This window comes from Acanthochromis polyacanthus, chromosome 5 (genome assembly GCF_021347895.1).
Source record: "Acanthochromis polyacanthus isolate Apoly-LR-REF ecotype Palm Island chromosome 5, KAUST_Apoly_ChrSc, whole genome shotgun sequence".
Classification (NCBI taxonomy): Eukaryota; Metazoa; Chordata; class Actinopteri; family Pomacentridae; genus Acanthochromis; species Acanthochromis polyacanthus.
Genome location: NC_067117.1, coordinates 21784991 through 21802086, shown reverse-complemented (window position 1 = coordinate 21802086; position 17096 = coordinate 21784991). Strand labels below are relative to the sequence as shown.

The following is a 17096-nucleotide window of genomic DNA, read 5'->3' as shown; positions in this document are numbered from 1 at the left end:
GGAGCACATGCACAGCTTCCGATTCTTATACATTCTAACTGATTATGTTGAAAGCACAGGTATGTAGAAAGCGGTAAACAATCCAGCGCTGCTCGTGATCTTTGTCCTTTGTTTTTGTAATACCCTGATAGCCCAGAGGGGGGCAGCAGACTATGCCTGGCTATGACCCATCACCACCTTCCACCACATTCAGTACTCATCTGGCAGCTGTTGCTATGGATACAGAGCCCGGCCATTGCTGTGATGCAAGCCACATCTAGCAGGAGAACATAGGGGGTAGTGTTGAGCTCAGAGACAGGGTTGTTCACTCTGACACACACACACACATACACCTGTCTGCTCTTTGAATGTAAATCTGAATCTATGCAATGAGCTTTGGGACATAGACTCCTGATTTAAAGAGCTATTCATAATAGGGTTATTTTGACAACTACCTGACTGGAAAACTTGAAGGGAAAAATATTCTTGCTGTCTGAATTTGATAATCTTTCTCAGTGGGCTGCATAATCTCTGCTGGTGTCCATAGACTTCATTATAGTTGTGTGGTTCTCAATGGGGATCTGCGCCCTGCACTATCAAGCAGAAGTCACTGGTCATTTGGTGATCTGGTGATTTGTCTCTCTCTGCCTGTCCCTTAATCATCATGTCATGATGCTAAGCTCTGATCAGCGGTGATGCAAATGTTAACTGTGGAGAGCTGCTGCTGGTTGAATCAATTAAATGCTGATTAGCCTTGATGATCTGATTAACCAGAGCCATGAATAGACTGTACACTTAAGAGATGATTACTTAAGACATGACTTTGGGCAGCTTGTGTACAATGCTAAATTTAACTTGTAGTAGATCATGTCGGAATGGCATTTAACTCTAAAGCCCACTTTCTGTACTATGTCCCACTTCGGTGCTACTAAATTTAACAATAAACAACCCACTGAAAGAGAAATTTAGTTCTAATCATAGCTTCTGCCTGGCAACAACCCCCTTGATGTTCAAAAGACAATTGAAGAGAGGAGAGAAGAAAAAAAAAAAAGTAGTTTGTTACCTTGTATGCCAGACTGTTTGTGTATTCTACATTGATACAACACTCAGTGCCCAGCCAAACATGGTGGCACTGCCAAATCTGACTTGGCTAAGTGTAAAACAGGCTGGCACCCTGGCATATGACTGTGCTGTCTGCTTTGTCACTTCGACTGTTGCTTTGTGTTAAGATGGTGATTGTGTCTCCCACTGCCCAGAGTGATGGTCGAGGTTACAGCATCTTTTTTTTTTTTCTTTTTTAAATGCCTTTGCACAAAGACCTTTTCAAACAGTGCAGGCTGGGACACCATCAGTATTAACCAAACAGCTGGGACCTGAGGAAGGTAAAAAGTTAAGTTCACCAAAGATTTCGCAATTCATAAAGGGAGCATGAATGTATGCACAATATTACGTGGCAATTCTTTCAGTAGATTTCACAGTTGTGCCGTTTAATTGTGGATTCATACTCTGTGGACCGTAAATATGGCAGTGACAGCCAATCTGATAGTTGTTGAGTTTTAATCTATATTAGTGGGAATTCCAGGGCATCACTACAAACAATAGGTCTCAACTAGTACGATGGACTTGTGTTTCATAAAGATACATTCAAAAGCTGTTTAGATGTTTCAGTCTGGACCAAATTGAAGGACTAAAAACAGGAAGTCACTCTAGATTGAGTTGACAACTGTGTCCTGTAGTGAAATAGCCTTGGATTATATAGTAAACAAATTGTCTTTCTGTATTTAGAAATTCACTTAAAGCCTGCCAAACATCCATTACAGAGATAGTTTTGATAAAACGTATCAGCTCTTTTTAAGTTTGGCTTGGTAAGCCCAGGTTTATGAAGCCTCAGCTGCTTTTCAGATGTACGCACAAGTAAGATCAGGGTCAGCAGTCAGATTATTTAAAAAAAAAAAAAAAACATCTGTGTAGCGGTAATGTAGCTGTAGGTTTTTAATCTCAAAGAAGTTACTGGAGCTTTTCACTAAGTAATGCCACGGCTTGTCTGGAGTCTAAAGGGTCTGTACAAGTTGCCCGCCATTTCCAAATCAGCAGAAATCACTCAGACCTTCTCCTTTCTGCCCACGGCCGCCCTGCGAGCAGGAGGATCAAGTTTCAGTGAAGTTTGCTTTTTCCATGCTGTGAATACAGATGTCAACTGCCAGCGGAGGGTCTAGCTGGTGCCATGTCTGGCTATGCATGTCTGAGCAGGGCCTTGGCTGGCTGATCAGAGCTGAGGGGTGCAGGGGTGGGCTCAATATAGGAGATGCCTAGAAAGTAGTGGGGCTTTCCACATTTCAGCTGTGTCGAAAACTCTTTTGATGTTTTGTCTGGCTTACTCTGATGCTCTGTGTGACAGAGTCTGACTCTCCCTCTGCCTCTTATGTAAACCCCTTCTCCTTCACCTCCCTTCTGTCGTGGATTGCGTGTGTCCGTCCAAAATCACCGTCCAAATCTTGCTTGTTTTAGGGAGCTTATGGAAAATCTATAACAGGTGGGCTGTGTTTGAAGGATATGTCTTTTCTAATTATCTATTTGCGGCAGGATTTGGGTGGGCAGCCACTGAGCCAAATGGTCTCCCAACCCCATCCTGCTGCCTGTATGATATTTTGTTTCATGCGAGTCTCAAATGACACTGTAAACCTGGTTAGATGCCTGGAGTTGGGCATTTTATGTTTAAATTAAATTGATACCAAATAAAGGAAATAAGCCAGGCTGTGATTAGACATTGGAGTGAAACGAATGAGTCTGGAATTTATTTGAGCACACCAATTACACCTATGATGTCTTAAGATTTTAAAGATGCAGAACAGCCAACTTCCCAGTTTTAGTTTTTTAGTTTTAGACATGCGCTCCATTCTGACGGAAACTGTAAACATTGGCTTCATGTCTGATTTTGCATCCTGGTCACAGAGACTGAGTTTAGAGATGGTACACACCAATATTTGTTGTAAGAGCTCCATCACAGCTGTCAGGATTTCATTAATATCTTGTATACATTATATAAAGTCCAGTCTCGAATGAATGACAAACGTTGCGTAAAATGGTTTTCTATGTCACTTTGGTTTGTGTGTCTAAACAACGCCATAAAGAATATTAACTTTTGTGTAAATGACAGAATGCTGTGAGTTTAACAGACTGATAGAGCCAACCGTGTTATGTGTCCTGTGTCTTGTGTCTGAAAAGGGCTTATGTTTAAACTGATTTGTCATCATGTAAAGACTGTACCACAGCAGTCCAAGGCAATATAGTAACAGTTAATGGGCTTATGGTGTTAACACATACTTGGCTTTGGTTTTAAGGAGCTGAATAGCTGCCTTAAAGGCTTACAGGGAGATGAGTCATGATCTGCTTCACCTTCTTGCACAAAAGATAGGAGAGAGATTGCTATCAGAGCATCCACAGATTATCGATCTCGAGGATGCCACATTCGACTGTTTTTGTACTATAGCTCCAATGAAACCTATTCGGAGCCAAAAAACTGAAAACTCACATTGTGGGAGCACTTAAGGAGAGTAGTTTTAAAGTTGTTGATTTAAGAAGTGGACAGGAAAGAGAAGAGAGAAAGGAAATGTGGTGGAATGGTATTTCACCTCATACCAGAAACACAATATTCAGTTGGGTAGCTGCAAAAAGAGCTGAGTTGACTCCCGGACCTCATGCATACTTTGTTCCTAGCCAATACTTCTGCATGTGCCAACGAAAAGCTAGCGGTTGGTTATCTTCCACTGCTCATGAAGGCATCGCGGTTATTGGTTGAGGTAGTGTGCATTCTTTTGAAATCAGAATAGATTTAGGAAAGGGGAGTGAAGATAGTGGGGGCTTGCTATACTGAAACTCGCCCTTACGGTTACCATAAACACAGACATAAACACTTGTTTAAATAGTCCACATATAGTCACTTTCTATTTCATAGATATACCTACTACAGTATTGGATGCGAAGGATTGATTGTGTGTGCTGATCAGTAGACGCCTTGAAGTTCTATGTCAGCACTTGACAACGTCATAGTGCCTAGAAGCAGAGGACCGACAGATAATGCTATCTACTTAATCGGCAAGTCCCTACGTAATTACCTTTGCCTCATTTATCAGTGAAAGTGTCCTTCAGGGTCTTGTTATTCATACCGCCATGCCTTTGAAGGATGGCTGCTCGTTTTTATGAAAGCATCATTGTTTCATCAAGATAAGAATGCACAAAGAGGGACTGAGGGAACGACAGAGTCTACATAACTGGATTAAAGCTTATGCAGTAGCTCCTTGAGGTGCTGTGTCTTGCAGGCCTGCGATCAAGTGCATAGGAGGCCTGAGTAGCTTTTTAAAGTTGTACACACTGTCAAGCTTGCAAGCTGCTTTGTAACTTTTTCGTTATTGTATAGATTTCACCTGTAAATTATAGATTTTACTCTTAGTTTTGAGTATTATGAGAATTATATCCAGCATTTTTGGATCTTGACTATACATACAGTGCTTTTTGCTGAAGTACTGGTGTGCACTTATGATGCACAGTTAAGTTTAGGTTTGTTTGAAAGGATAAGTAACCACTGGTTCTTTACATGGATTAGTCAACTGTAACTGACCACGCAATCATATGCTAACTGACTTTTTGAATAGCTCATCATGTCAAGAATATTATCTTGCCAAACATCTGGCTAGGCAGTTATTAAACGATACTATGGGTGTCATAGGTTACAGAGGCATACAAAAGTAGAGGTAAATGAGCACAAATAGTTTGTCTTAATGATTCAATGTACTGACTTGTCTGGAAATACTGACACTGTGTTCAGTTTAATCAAATTTGAGGAGAAGTTGGAGTGCAGGAAGAGGTCAAACTTATCTAATAGGAAAGGCCATGAAAATGTAGTTAAGACATTGTGGATGCTGAACAAGCTGTCCAGCTGTAAAGGCTGCATTGTAATGTTTTTATTTTTGCAAATGCATCGCAAATAAAAAAAATTCTTTGTAAACATGAAAGATGAATTAAAGGATGTTATGCTGCCCCTATCTGTTTCTTGCAAGTGCTCAAATTTTATTAAGGAGCAAAGCTACATCATCAGAGTCCCCCTTTAATTTCCCAGGAAATGTATAATTCACTAGCCTAGCCACGCTACACCCATGTTTCTGACGGCACAAGGGTCTAGGGAAGCTCGACAGGGAGGAAGGCGGGCTAAAAGGTTGTCTATCAAATCCCTCTGCAGCAATTGGGTAGGTATACAACCAATCAACGCAACGAATAGGCTGACGGAGTTCCTAGAGCACCGGCAGATTGTGGCTAAGTCCCGTTAGCTTCCCAACCAGAGGAGCCGCGGAGCCAACTGGTGTATTAAGGATTTGCCATATCCCGTCCACATAAGTCCCAACACGTCTTTCTTCTCAATGAAACACTTCAGTGCCGTCCTTTGTTTATCTTTCAAGTTGAATTTTAGCTTCAAATCTTTAAGGGCTGTGGCCAAAGCCAAGTCGAAAGATAACTGTTTATTGTGCGCCGGTTGTTTCTGTCAGAATCGTCGTGCCTCTGTCGTCACTTCGTTACGCCCGCCTTCTGACTCTACACTTCATGGTGATTCGTCCAGCCAGTTTTAGGAGAATCCAGCCTCGAGCCTTATGGAGGGTAACTAGACCCACCCTGGCAGAGAATTAAATTCGTTGCCGTGGGTTGTCTAGCGCGGCTAGGCTAATAATTCACTGGAGTTTCTGCACAAATCAAATGCACTCATCTGTCCCACTCTGAAACAGTGACTTTCAGTGGTACTTGTGGCTGGCGGGACATTGAAACCATCAGAGTGACTGCAGATAGAAATACAGGCGGCTGCATCAGAGCCAAAGTAGTGCATTTACCTTATTTTTCAATAATCGGTCTATAAAAATAGCGATACCAATAACTGTAAAAATGCCAAATATTGGCCTAAATAATTAGTCGGGCCATTTATCAGTTAATCCTTAATGCACAGCACATTAGAAAGGTTTACATAAGTAAATCCCAGTATTTTTAAATAAATTGAAACAATTTTTTAGAATGTGTACTGGTTGTTGCTAATATCACCTAAACTCTTCTCTCTAGTGCTCTCAACTCCTCATCTCTGGTCCCTTTGGGTGATGTTTTTGTAATTTTAGAAAGTCCATCTGAAACTTCAGGCAGGGTCACACAGTCTGAGTTCAGCCAGGGAGGAATACCCATTTCTCTCTAGCAATTGTGTACAAGAGCACATCAGGGAGTGTATTAGACTCTCTGTTGGCCTGAGTGTTGGCTTGTGACCTGTTGCGAGGATTACAACAGAGTGATATGTCTGTATGGGACAGTGCCAGGAGCAGTGTGTCCTCCTACGAAGAGCTTAGACGGTGGGGCAAAGACTCAACCTCTGCTCGCAGACCATTGACCAAACGAAACCATCATTTATTAGCTGATTACAATAGCCATGATGAAAGACTTCAGGGGTATTTATTTATGTGAAGAACTACACTACCGTTAAAAAGTTTTAGAATGCCCCAATTTTTGCAGTTGTTTATTGAACTTAAAGTAGTTCAAGTCCAATGAATAGCTTGAAATGGTACAAAGATAAGTGGTGAGCTGCCAGAGGTTAAAAAAAAGGTAAACTTACCCAAAACTTGAAAATGATGTACATTTCAGAGCTATACAAAAAGGTCTTTTCAGTCAACAAGAAATGGGTTTACAACTTAAAGCCATTCTGCAGCAATGGAGGTTGATCACACCTTGAAACTTGGTGCTACCAAGGCCTACGTGTCCCAACTTTTCTTGATTATTTACAACCCCCTTTGTCTGCATAAAAGTAGTGTTGGAACATACTTCGGCACCATGCCCTTGAGAGCATTATTTGAACAGTATTGTACTGCAGAAAGTAGGGTGTTGCTAGTGTAGTGTAGTGTGTAGGTTTTTCCTGCAGAGACACTGCAAAGAAAGTCAAGGTGTCAGTGAGCACAGTTTTCTTCATCATCAAAAGGCGCTCAGAAATTGGGGGAAACACAGACAGGAAGAGGTCTGGAAGTCAGGTGTGTGACATCAACTGTCAAACATGGAGGAGGAAGCGTGATGGTCTGGGGCTATTTTGCTAGATCCATGGTCGGTGACTTGTACAGAGTGAGAGGAACCCTGAACCAAAATGGCTACCACAGCATTCTGCAGCACCATGCAGTACCCTCTAGTATGTGCCTAGATGGTCAGGGGTTCATCCTACAGCAAGATAATGACCCAAAACATAAGTCCAGGCTTTGCCAGAACTACCTTTGGATAAAATAACAAGATGGTAAGCTTGGAAACATGGAGTGTCCAGCACAGTTTCCAGACTTAAACCCCATGGAGCTGGTTTGGGATGAACTGGACAGAAGAGTGAAGCAAAGCAACCTACAAGAGCCACACATTTATGGGAACTTCTGCAACAGAGTTGGGAAGAACTTTCTGAAGAATATTTGACTTTCATTGTGGAAACAATGCCACGAGTGTCTTCAACTGTTTTATCTGCCAAAGGTAGCTGTTTTAATAAGTCAAAAGTTTAGAAAACATTTTGGTTTCTAAATCGATTTTTTTAACTTAATTTGTTTATTTGTTCTATGCTTTCATTTCGGAGTATAATGAGACATTAACATGAAATGGAAACATAAAAATGGAAAAATTGGGCTGTTTTGAAACTTTTGACCAGTAGTATATATTTTAAAGAGGATATATTATAGACATTTACGTGTTCCTAATTTTATTTTTGGCGTCTATTGGAATGTGTTCCCCTGCTCTAAATCTTAAAAAAACCAGTGCAGAACCTCTTCTCACCCTGTCTGAAATGGTCTGTTTTAGCTACTCTTTCTTTAAAGCCCATCTTGAGAAAAGCCCAGTCTACTCTGATTGGTCAGCTGATCCAGCGAAAGTGAGGATAGGTCAATTCTGTACTGCAACCCCAGATCTATACGTACAAAGAATCGGAGACTTTAGCATGAAGCTCTCTTGTAAGAAAAAAAAAATAGCAGACTGTAAAGAAACTGCTAATTTTTTTTGTTTAAGGGTGTACCAAACCATCTGCAAGGCAGGCATTTAGCAAATGTGTTACATGATGACCTAAATAACAGAAAGAAAAAAAAAAAAAAAAAAAAATCCTGGACATCAAATGAGACATTTGAGGCAGATGAGGAGCAGTGTTATCTCGCTGAGAGAATAGTTCACTTTGGTGTGGACTTTGTGCTTCTTTACAACACACTAAAGGAAAGGGAAAAGCCCACAAAACTTATACTCTTTAAGACATGGACCTTAATTTAAAAAAAAAATTGGGATGAATTTTAAGGAATCTCTTTTGAGAGGTCTAATCCCCTAACTATCATTTATGGGTTTCCTAAACAGGAAGCCTAAGAAAAATTTCAAAGGATAGATGATATGATAGATTAATTAAGTGTAAAAAAATCCCCCTTTAGAAGATGAATTTTAATAGCTTTACTTTAAAAAGATCCCATTTATTTTTATTTCCAAGGAAATTACATTGAAATGTTAAAAGACTAGACATAAGAAATTAACGTTTTACGACAATACTGTTGGAAGGAATAGCAGTTGAGTTGTCAATGACGTTTTCATTGTATGACTGCTTCTAAACTAGACTTTTGAGATTTCATACATAGCAATGTGACTATCATTACATTTTTGCATTTTCTTCTTGCCTTTAGGCATATTTTTATAAATGACAGACCAAATTTTGGGTCATATTAAAACAAAAAATGGTGATATCAGTTCTGTGGGATGTGCCTGTTGTGCTTCAATTGTATTTTTATTGTATGAGCGTACAATCATTCTGCAGAACAGTGCAGAATGCTCTTCTGTACTATGCTAACAATCTCAATCATCTTATTAAACACACACAGGCACCCATACTCACTCTCTCACACACACACACACACACACACACACACACATACACATACACATACACATACACACAGTTTCCATGGAAACAGGAACCAGGGCCTGTTATGACTGGTTGTTTGCCCAAGACAACCAAAAATGGTCTCAGCAGCCACGCGAAGATGAGAGATAAATCATTTGTGTAATAAATACACTAGCATAAAATGTGTTAAGATGTTTGTTGTTGCCTGAAACAGTATTGTTGGGAATTTAGATCAAGTCATTGTCATATTCATCAAGTACATCATCAGAATTTTGTATTTGTGTGACAGCATACATCACTCTTTCTGTTATGTTGTCACACTGTTTGTATTGTGTTTGCACATGGATGACACTGCCAGTAACGCTCACTGCACCGGCCACACACAGACACACGCTAAGAAACAAACACACACATGGACATTTTCCAGCCATGCTGCCCTTCAGTAGCCTAATGTGTGTCTGAGGTCCAGATGGCGTAGCGGTAGGAGGGCAGCTTCGCAGTGTTAGCCGTGGTGCTAGCAGTCTTAGTTTTGGCTAGTTGGAGAGGGAGCCTGCAGCCAGCTACCCCTCTGAGTGACAATGGCAAGTGTACAATTCACGGCTATGCTCTCGGCATCTAGCTTTGCTGTTGTTGCAGGATAAACTTGTGGATTTCTTTTCGTGCGATCCAAACGGTGTGGTCGTTTGACACTTTTTCTGTGGATTAACACTGTCATTTTGGCTCTTGTAATGTTTTTATGCCTGCTAGCCTTTTTTTTTTCCTTGTGGTCGTTTTGATGCACTTACATCATCCATTTTTTTTGTTTGTGTTCACAATGACAGGAAGCAAGCTGAACAAGGACCTGAAACATTATCTGAGCCAGCGCTTCCAGAAGTCGTCGCCTGACCACGAACTGCAGCAGACCATTCGAGACAACCTCTATCGTCACGCCGTGCCTTGTGAGTCTGAGACCATTTCACACCTTTGTTGTGCCATTTCCTTGTTCTCATGTCTTTCAAACACTGTTGTGTTGTCTTCTCTGTGTCCTGGCATTTATAAAAATCCTGTTGATACTTGGAATTATGAAACATTGTTGTACCTCCAAAGACTGCCAAACATTCTTAGATTTGTCAGTGTGAGCCCCTGTCTTAGATTCTGGCAAGATTAGTTTTAGATCTGTGTAATCATTACTGAGTGTAGTGGCCTCACTTAGACATTTTACACCGTATCTAATCAATTATTTCAGTCTGATCTAAGTATGTCTTGTATTGAAGTCAATATTGACCATACAGTTAGGCTGCTTACTTCATATCCTTTTTAGGACAAACCTCATGTCATGGCTTGATCTATTTTGTCACACACCATATAAACTTTCAGCCCGGTCTCACGGGGATTCGTGAAACTGTCACGTCAGTTTTTGTTTCGGTTTCACCAACACGATGTCGTCATGTTTTTCGTGCCGCTCACCACGAGCAAAACCCGCTGTGGTAATCACATCTGAAAGTGGTTTATACCGGCGGATTCATGACGATCTAAGCTTTCAATCGGCGTTTGCGGCCGCCGCGGCCGCCGGACATTCTTTAAATTCCTATGCAAATTCGGCGGATTCATGATGATCTAAGCTGTCCATCGCCATTGCGGCCGCCGGACATCCGGCCGCAGCGGCGGCCGGATCACATGTTGAAACTTTTCCACCTGCCTTCCCAGCTGATAAGCCATAAGACAGTCAGCCATTCAACTACTAGTCAGCACGGTTTGCTTTGTTAATACTGTCCAATCAGTCAGAGGAAAAGTCTAGTGATTCCACAGTGAATATACCACTAGTAACTCATGTCCACTGGATCAATAGAACCAGTAATTCTACACATAGGGGCTCCATCCAAGTCCCTCACCTTCCATCACTAACTAGTATGTCCTCTGCCAGAGTGTACTGTGCAGTCCAGGAATAGACCCTTACGTCTTTTTCCCCCCGGCCTAACTGTCGATATAGCAAAGATCTAAAGGTGTATTTGTTTTCTAATGCTGCACATTTCTCTTGTAGCTGCTGTTGCTGCTCAAAAGTTGAAGCAGATATTTGAAGTTTTTTTTTTCCTGCTATGAAAAACAGCCCTTGAAGACTCCGTTGGTACGGAGGATGTGGGATTGTTGCATTTCCACCATAGTAGCACAGTGATAAATGCAATAACTGTGCAACTCCCTCAGTAGGGGGAAAGATAAAATACCTAGAGAGAGAGTTAGATTGATGAACCATGCTGCGTGATGCCAATTTTGTTGTGTCCACGATTTGCATATAGCACTGCAATCAAGCGCTTGGACCGATCAAAGCCCAGTTCATCATTATCATGATACTGGAGTTGGAATTCCCTACTGGCTCTGGTCACAGCAGGCCATACTTATGAAGATGGAGGGGAAACAAAAGAGGGAAATGGAAAAAAGCTGTTTCATTTTCTTCTCTGCTCTCTATTCATCATTTTAATATTTCCATCTGTGGTGCAGTGGCCTCATGACATTTACTAATATCTGTAGATCCCACAGTTGCACTTCAGACATATCACATAATCTCATACTTTCCACGACAGCCACATTCTTGGGGTACGAAATAAAACCCACAGTATGCAAACCTGATCAAAAACATTATTTTATGGTAACGGCGTTGTACTTTCTCTATTGCTACACATATCTGTAGCCTTAGCATAATGAATTTTTAGCCTTTGTTTTGCAGTTAATGTCGCCCCCCCCCAACAAAAGGGAGCTCCTCATTTCCACAAACCCTTAATGATTCTCATCCGCTGGCATTTCAATTAGTTTGTTCATGATCCTTTATTGCTATCTGTATGCAGGAAGCTTGTTTAAGGGACTTTATCTGCATTGCCTCCACTGCCATATGTCACCCAGACACTGGTAGTGCGTGGGGGTCTGGTCGTAATGCCCATTTTAATCACTGAGTGGTCTAAGGCACACCAGTAAAAATCATGGTGGTCTTAGCAGTAAACAAAGCATGAAGGTGTTCTCTGGGCCACGTTTTATTGGACTGTTAAGTTTTCGTTGTGATGCACTTGTGGAGGAGGGGGATTCTCTCACCAGAATGTTAAATTTACACAGCTTTTGCCACAGCTTAAATTTTTTTTTATTTCATGGGAGAGCATGAACCATAAATAAGTACATCCTCCCATATGTCCTTCACAGTGACATTGCAATTGCATGGAAAAGCATATATAAAATGAATTTGTGTTGGCTGCCGTGTCCATGTTGATGTATGCCCAATGCATGTTTGAGTCGCCTTCTGTGTGTATGTGTAGGTGTGATTAAAGCTCACCAAGCAGGTGGAGAAACAGATGGAGATGTGTATCTCACCTAAATATGGTGAACAAACAGTAGTTCAGCTCTAGACATGCTGTCAGTAAACCTTTAACTGTCTGTTAAAATCCAAATCCATGTTTAACCTTATAAATGTGAGCTACAGAAATGTGTATAATGAATGCTTTTTGATCTACACATAGTAAGATCTATTAATTTCCCAGCCCTGGCACTGCTGTTTGTCTAATTGCATCATGTATGTGGTTTTTAATTTGTCTGTCAGCAAGTAGCTTCTTCTAATGCTTTTGGACATTCATGTTGGTCCCCTTCTCCCTACTCCACACTGGTGCTTTACCAACCAACAGGGGTCACAAGGGATGCAGTAAGGGCATGATTTCTCCCTCGCATCCCACTGCCAACAGCCTGGCACCAATGCCAGCAGTGTTCGTTGGAGCACCATGCCGTATGCAGCACAGCGAGGACTGTTCACCCTAGTGGTGAATGAGTGTTTACTCTGTGCCACCCACAAACGCCACCATTTCAGTGTCTCAAGAAACAAAAAACATGGCTTTGACAAGGGTGGATACTGGTATGATCCGTCAGAAATCAGAAGAGTCTCACTGTGAAAAGTGCAAGAAAAAAAACATTTCAAAGAGAATTGAGGGATTCAGTGTTGTTTAAATATAGGGATAATACAGGGATGTTGGAGTCTTCTGGAGGACATTCATACTGTGACAGTCTGGTGTTTACATGAAAAGTACCACAAATAGTTGTGTAGCGAATGAAAAACAAGAGCAACTTTTTCACCAAGTGGCCAATCATGATGGCATAAATTGCGTCTAAGTGACAGATTGTTGGTTTTGGAAAGTTACAGAAGTGGTTGGACACATCCCCTATAATCTGGCATCAGAAAGATGTGGAATGGGTGTGTTTTAGAGGCTGTCAGATGAGCAGTTCTGAAGACACATACTGGAAGGTTTACTGTTTTAACTTTAAAGTAAGTTTATGTTTTGCTAGTGTAGGCCAATGTACTCATTCCTCAAGTTTCACTGTAGAATTATGACTAGAAGAGGTGCTAATATTGAAAGTTCATATTTTAGCTTTCTGGCTCTTGTGGGTTTGAGAATTGGCTTCCATTCTGATTATTCTTGAGTGAGCTGATAATGCACTGAGTTTTGAGAATTACCTTACTGCATATTACAATTGAATTAAACCATATTTACAGGGTAAATGGGGAAAACAGTCGATACCATGAACTTCAAAAAATGCAAAAATAAGAGAATCAATAATAAAGCATAGAACTACTTTGGAGTTCTCATATGTATCAAGCAATATACAGGGTGTCCCAAAAAAATGTATACCCCTTTTAACTAACTAACCTCACACCACTAGACTTCTTTTTATGGGGATACCTAAAAGACAAAGTCCACACAATAAGACCTGCAACAGTCACTGAATTGAGAGCAGCCATTGAACGTGAAAGCACGCAAATACCAAGGGAATTGTTTCATGATGTGTGCTATTCCATGGCTTCGCTTTGTCGGCAGTGTCTGGACCTGAACAGACATCGGTTTGAGAACAGGCAGTGACAAAACAATAGAATGATGTTTGTGAATTCTTTTACATGTTGAAAGTTAAACGAATTATAATAAGCACCTCGTTTACAATTATTTAAAGTGTGTGTACATTTTTTTGGGACACCCTGTATAATGCAGTAGAGCTGTCCACCTTAAGGTACCCTTCTTAATTGGTTGTAAACAAAAACTAATTTCCCCTCTCACATGTCCACAAACTCAGCTCTTCCTATAACCCTGTTAAAATTTGAGGCACAGCACTCCCACCCTCCCCCATCTGTTGAGGCATTTGTCTGCTTCCCTTGTGGTCACCCCATCATGCGCGTTCAACATTCCCAGTCTCGCATTATCCCCGCCAACCCTTCAATCCCTCCATCCTGCTCTCATTCCCGGCCCCCCCAAACTCATGACAACACCGCCTCACGTCCTCCCGCTGCCACCGCTGCTTCCTTTCCTCCCTCTGTATCAGTCTTTGTCTTCCTCTCTCGTTTCTCTTGCCAGTTGTCAAGCGATCGGAGCAGTAGCGAGAAGGAGAGAGGATTGCTCTGTTGGGTTTATGCCTGGTTTTAAAGCACACCATTCAGTGTCGGCAAGCCTTTAAAAAGGGAGCTCTGGTGTCTCCTGCATCAAGGCAAGTAGCAGTGTTGTCTGCTGTAGTTGTTGTGATGCTGATGGCTTGGTGACCGCTTGTCAAATGAACAAGGTTTTGCAGAAAGCCTGTGTGTTCACGTGCGCGTGTGATGAATTGCAGGACTCGCGGCGCAGACGATTGGACGAATCGTATATAGGCTAAGAGGACGGCTCGGAGGGAGGTGGGGGGGGCTGAAGCCGCGGGGATGGAGATGGGGGTGGGGTGGAGTTTGGGCATGGGAGGGGGGCAAGAAGGGGGGATGGGCAGAGACAAGAAAGAGAGACAGAGGGGTGGAGGGGATGAAGAGATGCTGCAAAAAAAAACTCTCTCACACTCAAATCAATGCTGATTCCAACTAGCCGGTCAAGCTGATGTAAACGTATTTATACGTATGACTTGTGGTTGAGTCCGACTTTCCTGTGCCGTCTCGTGTGGACATGTTTCTGTCTGGGTCTACAGTGTAAACAAAGGCAGCCCTTCTAGTCCTGCCTTATTGAGGTTACAGATTGCACCCACAGTTGCAATCACATTGTGATACTTGAACAAAAGAAATGCTCTCACTGTGAGAGAGCAATACACGGTATGCCAAGAAAGGTAAAAGGATGGTTTAGGAGTAGACTTTCATCACTCTCAATTTATTTTGGCTTTGCTTACCTAGGAGAGGATGTATGCCAGTCAGATGCTGTGTGTGTCTGATATTTGTCATGTGTTGCATACGGCATAGTGTTTTTGTCCAGGCTTGGTACATGCATTTTAATGACAGGATCACCATGTTATAGCAGCTTCTAGCTGAATGGCACCAAGGAAAGTGTGCCTTGCCCTGCATTGAACTTATCCAAGTAGCTGACATCTTGGCCACATTTGTTGACTCAAGAGGTGCAAAGAATAGATTTGCATATTGAGGAATAAGCTTGTATCTTTATTCTGAACATGATGCTATAGAGCTAGAGGACAGTCAGCTTAGCATAACAACTGGAAAAAATAGGAAACAACAACCACTTGTTCTGGTGGAACATTCGCATGCAGGGAGATGAGCACTGTCATTACAATGTCTACTTCACCAAAAAAAAAAAAAAAAAACTCTAGCAAAGAGTAAGGCTGCCTTGCTGCACAATCTTAATCCTCTGCAAAACTGGAGATTTGCACCTTGGTCGGTTGCTGCAATGAGGTTGTTGTTTCTTGTAGTGAAAGGGATTTTGAAAACATCAACACAGATAGTGGAAGGGTAGGAGAAAGCTACATGAATTGCGTGGCCAATGGCAGGTTTTTACCCACAGTCTACATTTGGTAAGTCAGACTAAATGCTAAAAAAAAATGACGTCTCACCTCAGAATTTAATAACAGGGCGGATAAGCTAAACACCTGGTTTAGCTTCATCTTTATCATAGAGACATGAGAGCTACCTTGTTATCTATAGTTCTGGGCAAGAAAACGAACATGATATGTGTATTTCACAAAATGTTGGCTTCTTTTTTTAATGGTAATATCAGGTTTTGAACAGACTGCATTAACTTACTACTTTCTGAAATTACCCAGCTGATTGCTGGTTTGGTCAATTATCAGATTGGATATTTCATGTTTTTTTTTTTTTTTTTTTTTTTTAAAAACGTATTTTCGACAAATTAGGTAGTATTCTATCAGCATTAAAGTTCTCTTTTAATGTTAAAAAATATCACCAAAGGCTTTTTAGTGAATTTTTGTGTTGGAGTTTGTGTTATTCTAAACTCTAAGGCCAAAATTTAAGTTTTTCGTACTGGTGTCCATGTCAATGCTGGAAAAAAAGATGTTGGTCGACTCTACTCTTTTTTGCATCTCCTCTGTAAATGTGTTTAATTGTTTTTAAAGCCGCCATGGTGGGGCTATAGGTTTTGACAAAAAGCCATTGACACTTTGATTAGATTTGGAAAAGCAGTTCTCAGCATGCTGCAGGTAGATCAGAGAGAGACTGCGAAGGAAACAATAGAAGCCGATTTGATGCGTGGTGGAAAAGTTTTTTTGTACAGCTAACACCATTAGCAGGAGTCAAAGGAGTGCTGTCAAACAGAGGTTGAATGATGGGAGGACGCCCCCAGATTCATAGCCACCAACTGCTCCACCCACACAGGCTGTGGCACATGTATTGTGTGGACAGACTCGGTCAATGACACCGTTGCACACACATCCTGCAGTAGGATGAAGGCTTAGAGGAAGTTTGAGTAAAAACGTATAAATACAGGCAGTTATAGGATTTTAAATGTGTCTGGAGTGCTTATTTGTGCATCTCTTTCTGTGTAAAACTGCATCTCAAACAGACTGTTGTAGGGGATGTATATTTCTCCATGATATTGGCAGAATTTCCCAATCGAAAAACATAATGAATGAATGCTTTTCATGAGATATACAAAATGAATTAACTGTGACTCGCATTTGAGATGGCACATCAGTATCAGATTATTAGGTGCACTGAGCTAAAACTAGTGCTGTCCACTTCATCCTGTCTGCAATGAATTGTGTCTAATAACATTCTTTGTCTGCGTAGAATACATAGTTGAAATATCCACCATGTTATAGGGGGATTGGAAGATGTTTCTACTGTTCAGTCCACTCTGATACAAATTAGGTAGGTATGATATGAAAAGCACCTATAAAGGTTAAAATCAGTGTTTTCGACTGGTGTGCTCAGACGAACCTTTTTTTAACCTTATTTAAATCATGATATGGCAAGAAGTGAAAGCAACATTCA

The 17096-nt window shown here is 41.2% G+C and overlaps 1 protein-coding gene across 1 annotated transcript in view; it reads left to right on the top strand.

Annotated features, from left to right (window-relative positions):
* The window catches only part of magi1b (membrane associated guanylate kinase, WW and PDZ domain containing 1b), a 161771-nt gene that overhangs the window by 63037 nt on the left and 81638 nt on the right, over positions 1–17096 (top strand). The window contains 1 exon segment of the mRNA XM_051948779.1: positions 9715–9831. Coding sequence (XP_051804739.1) covers positions 9715–9831 — 117 coding nt within the window.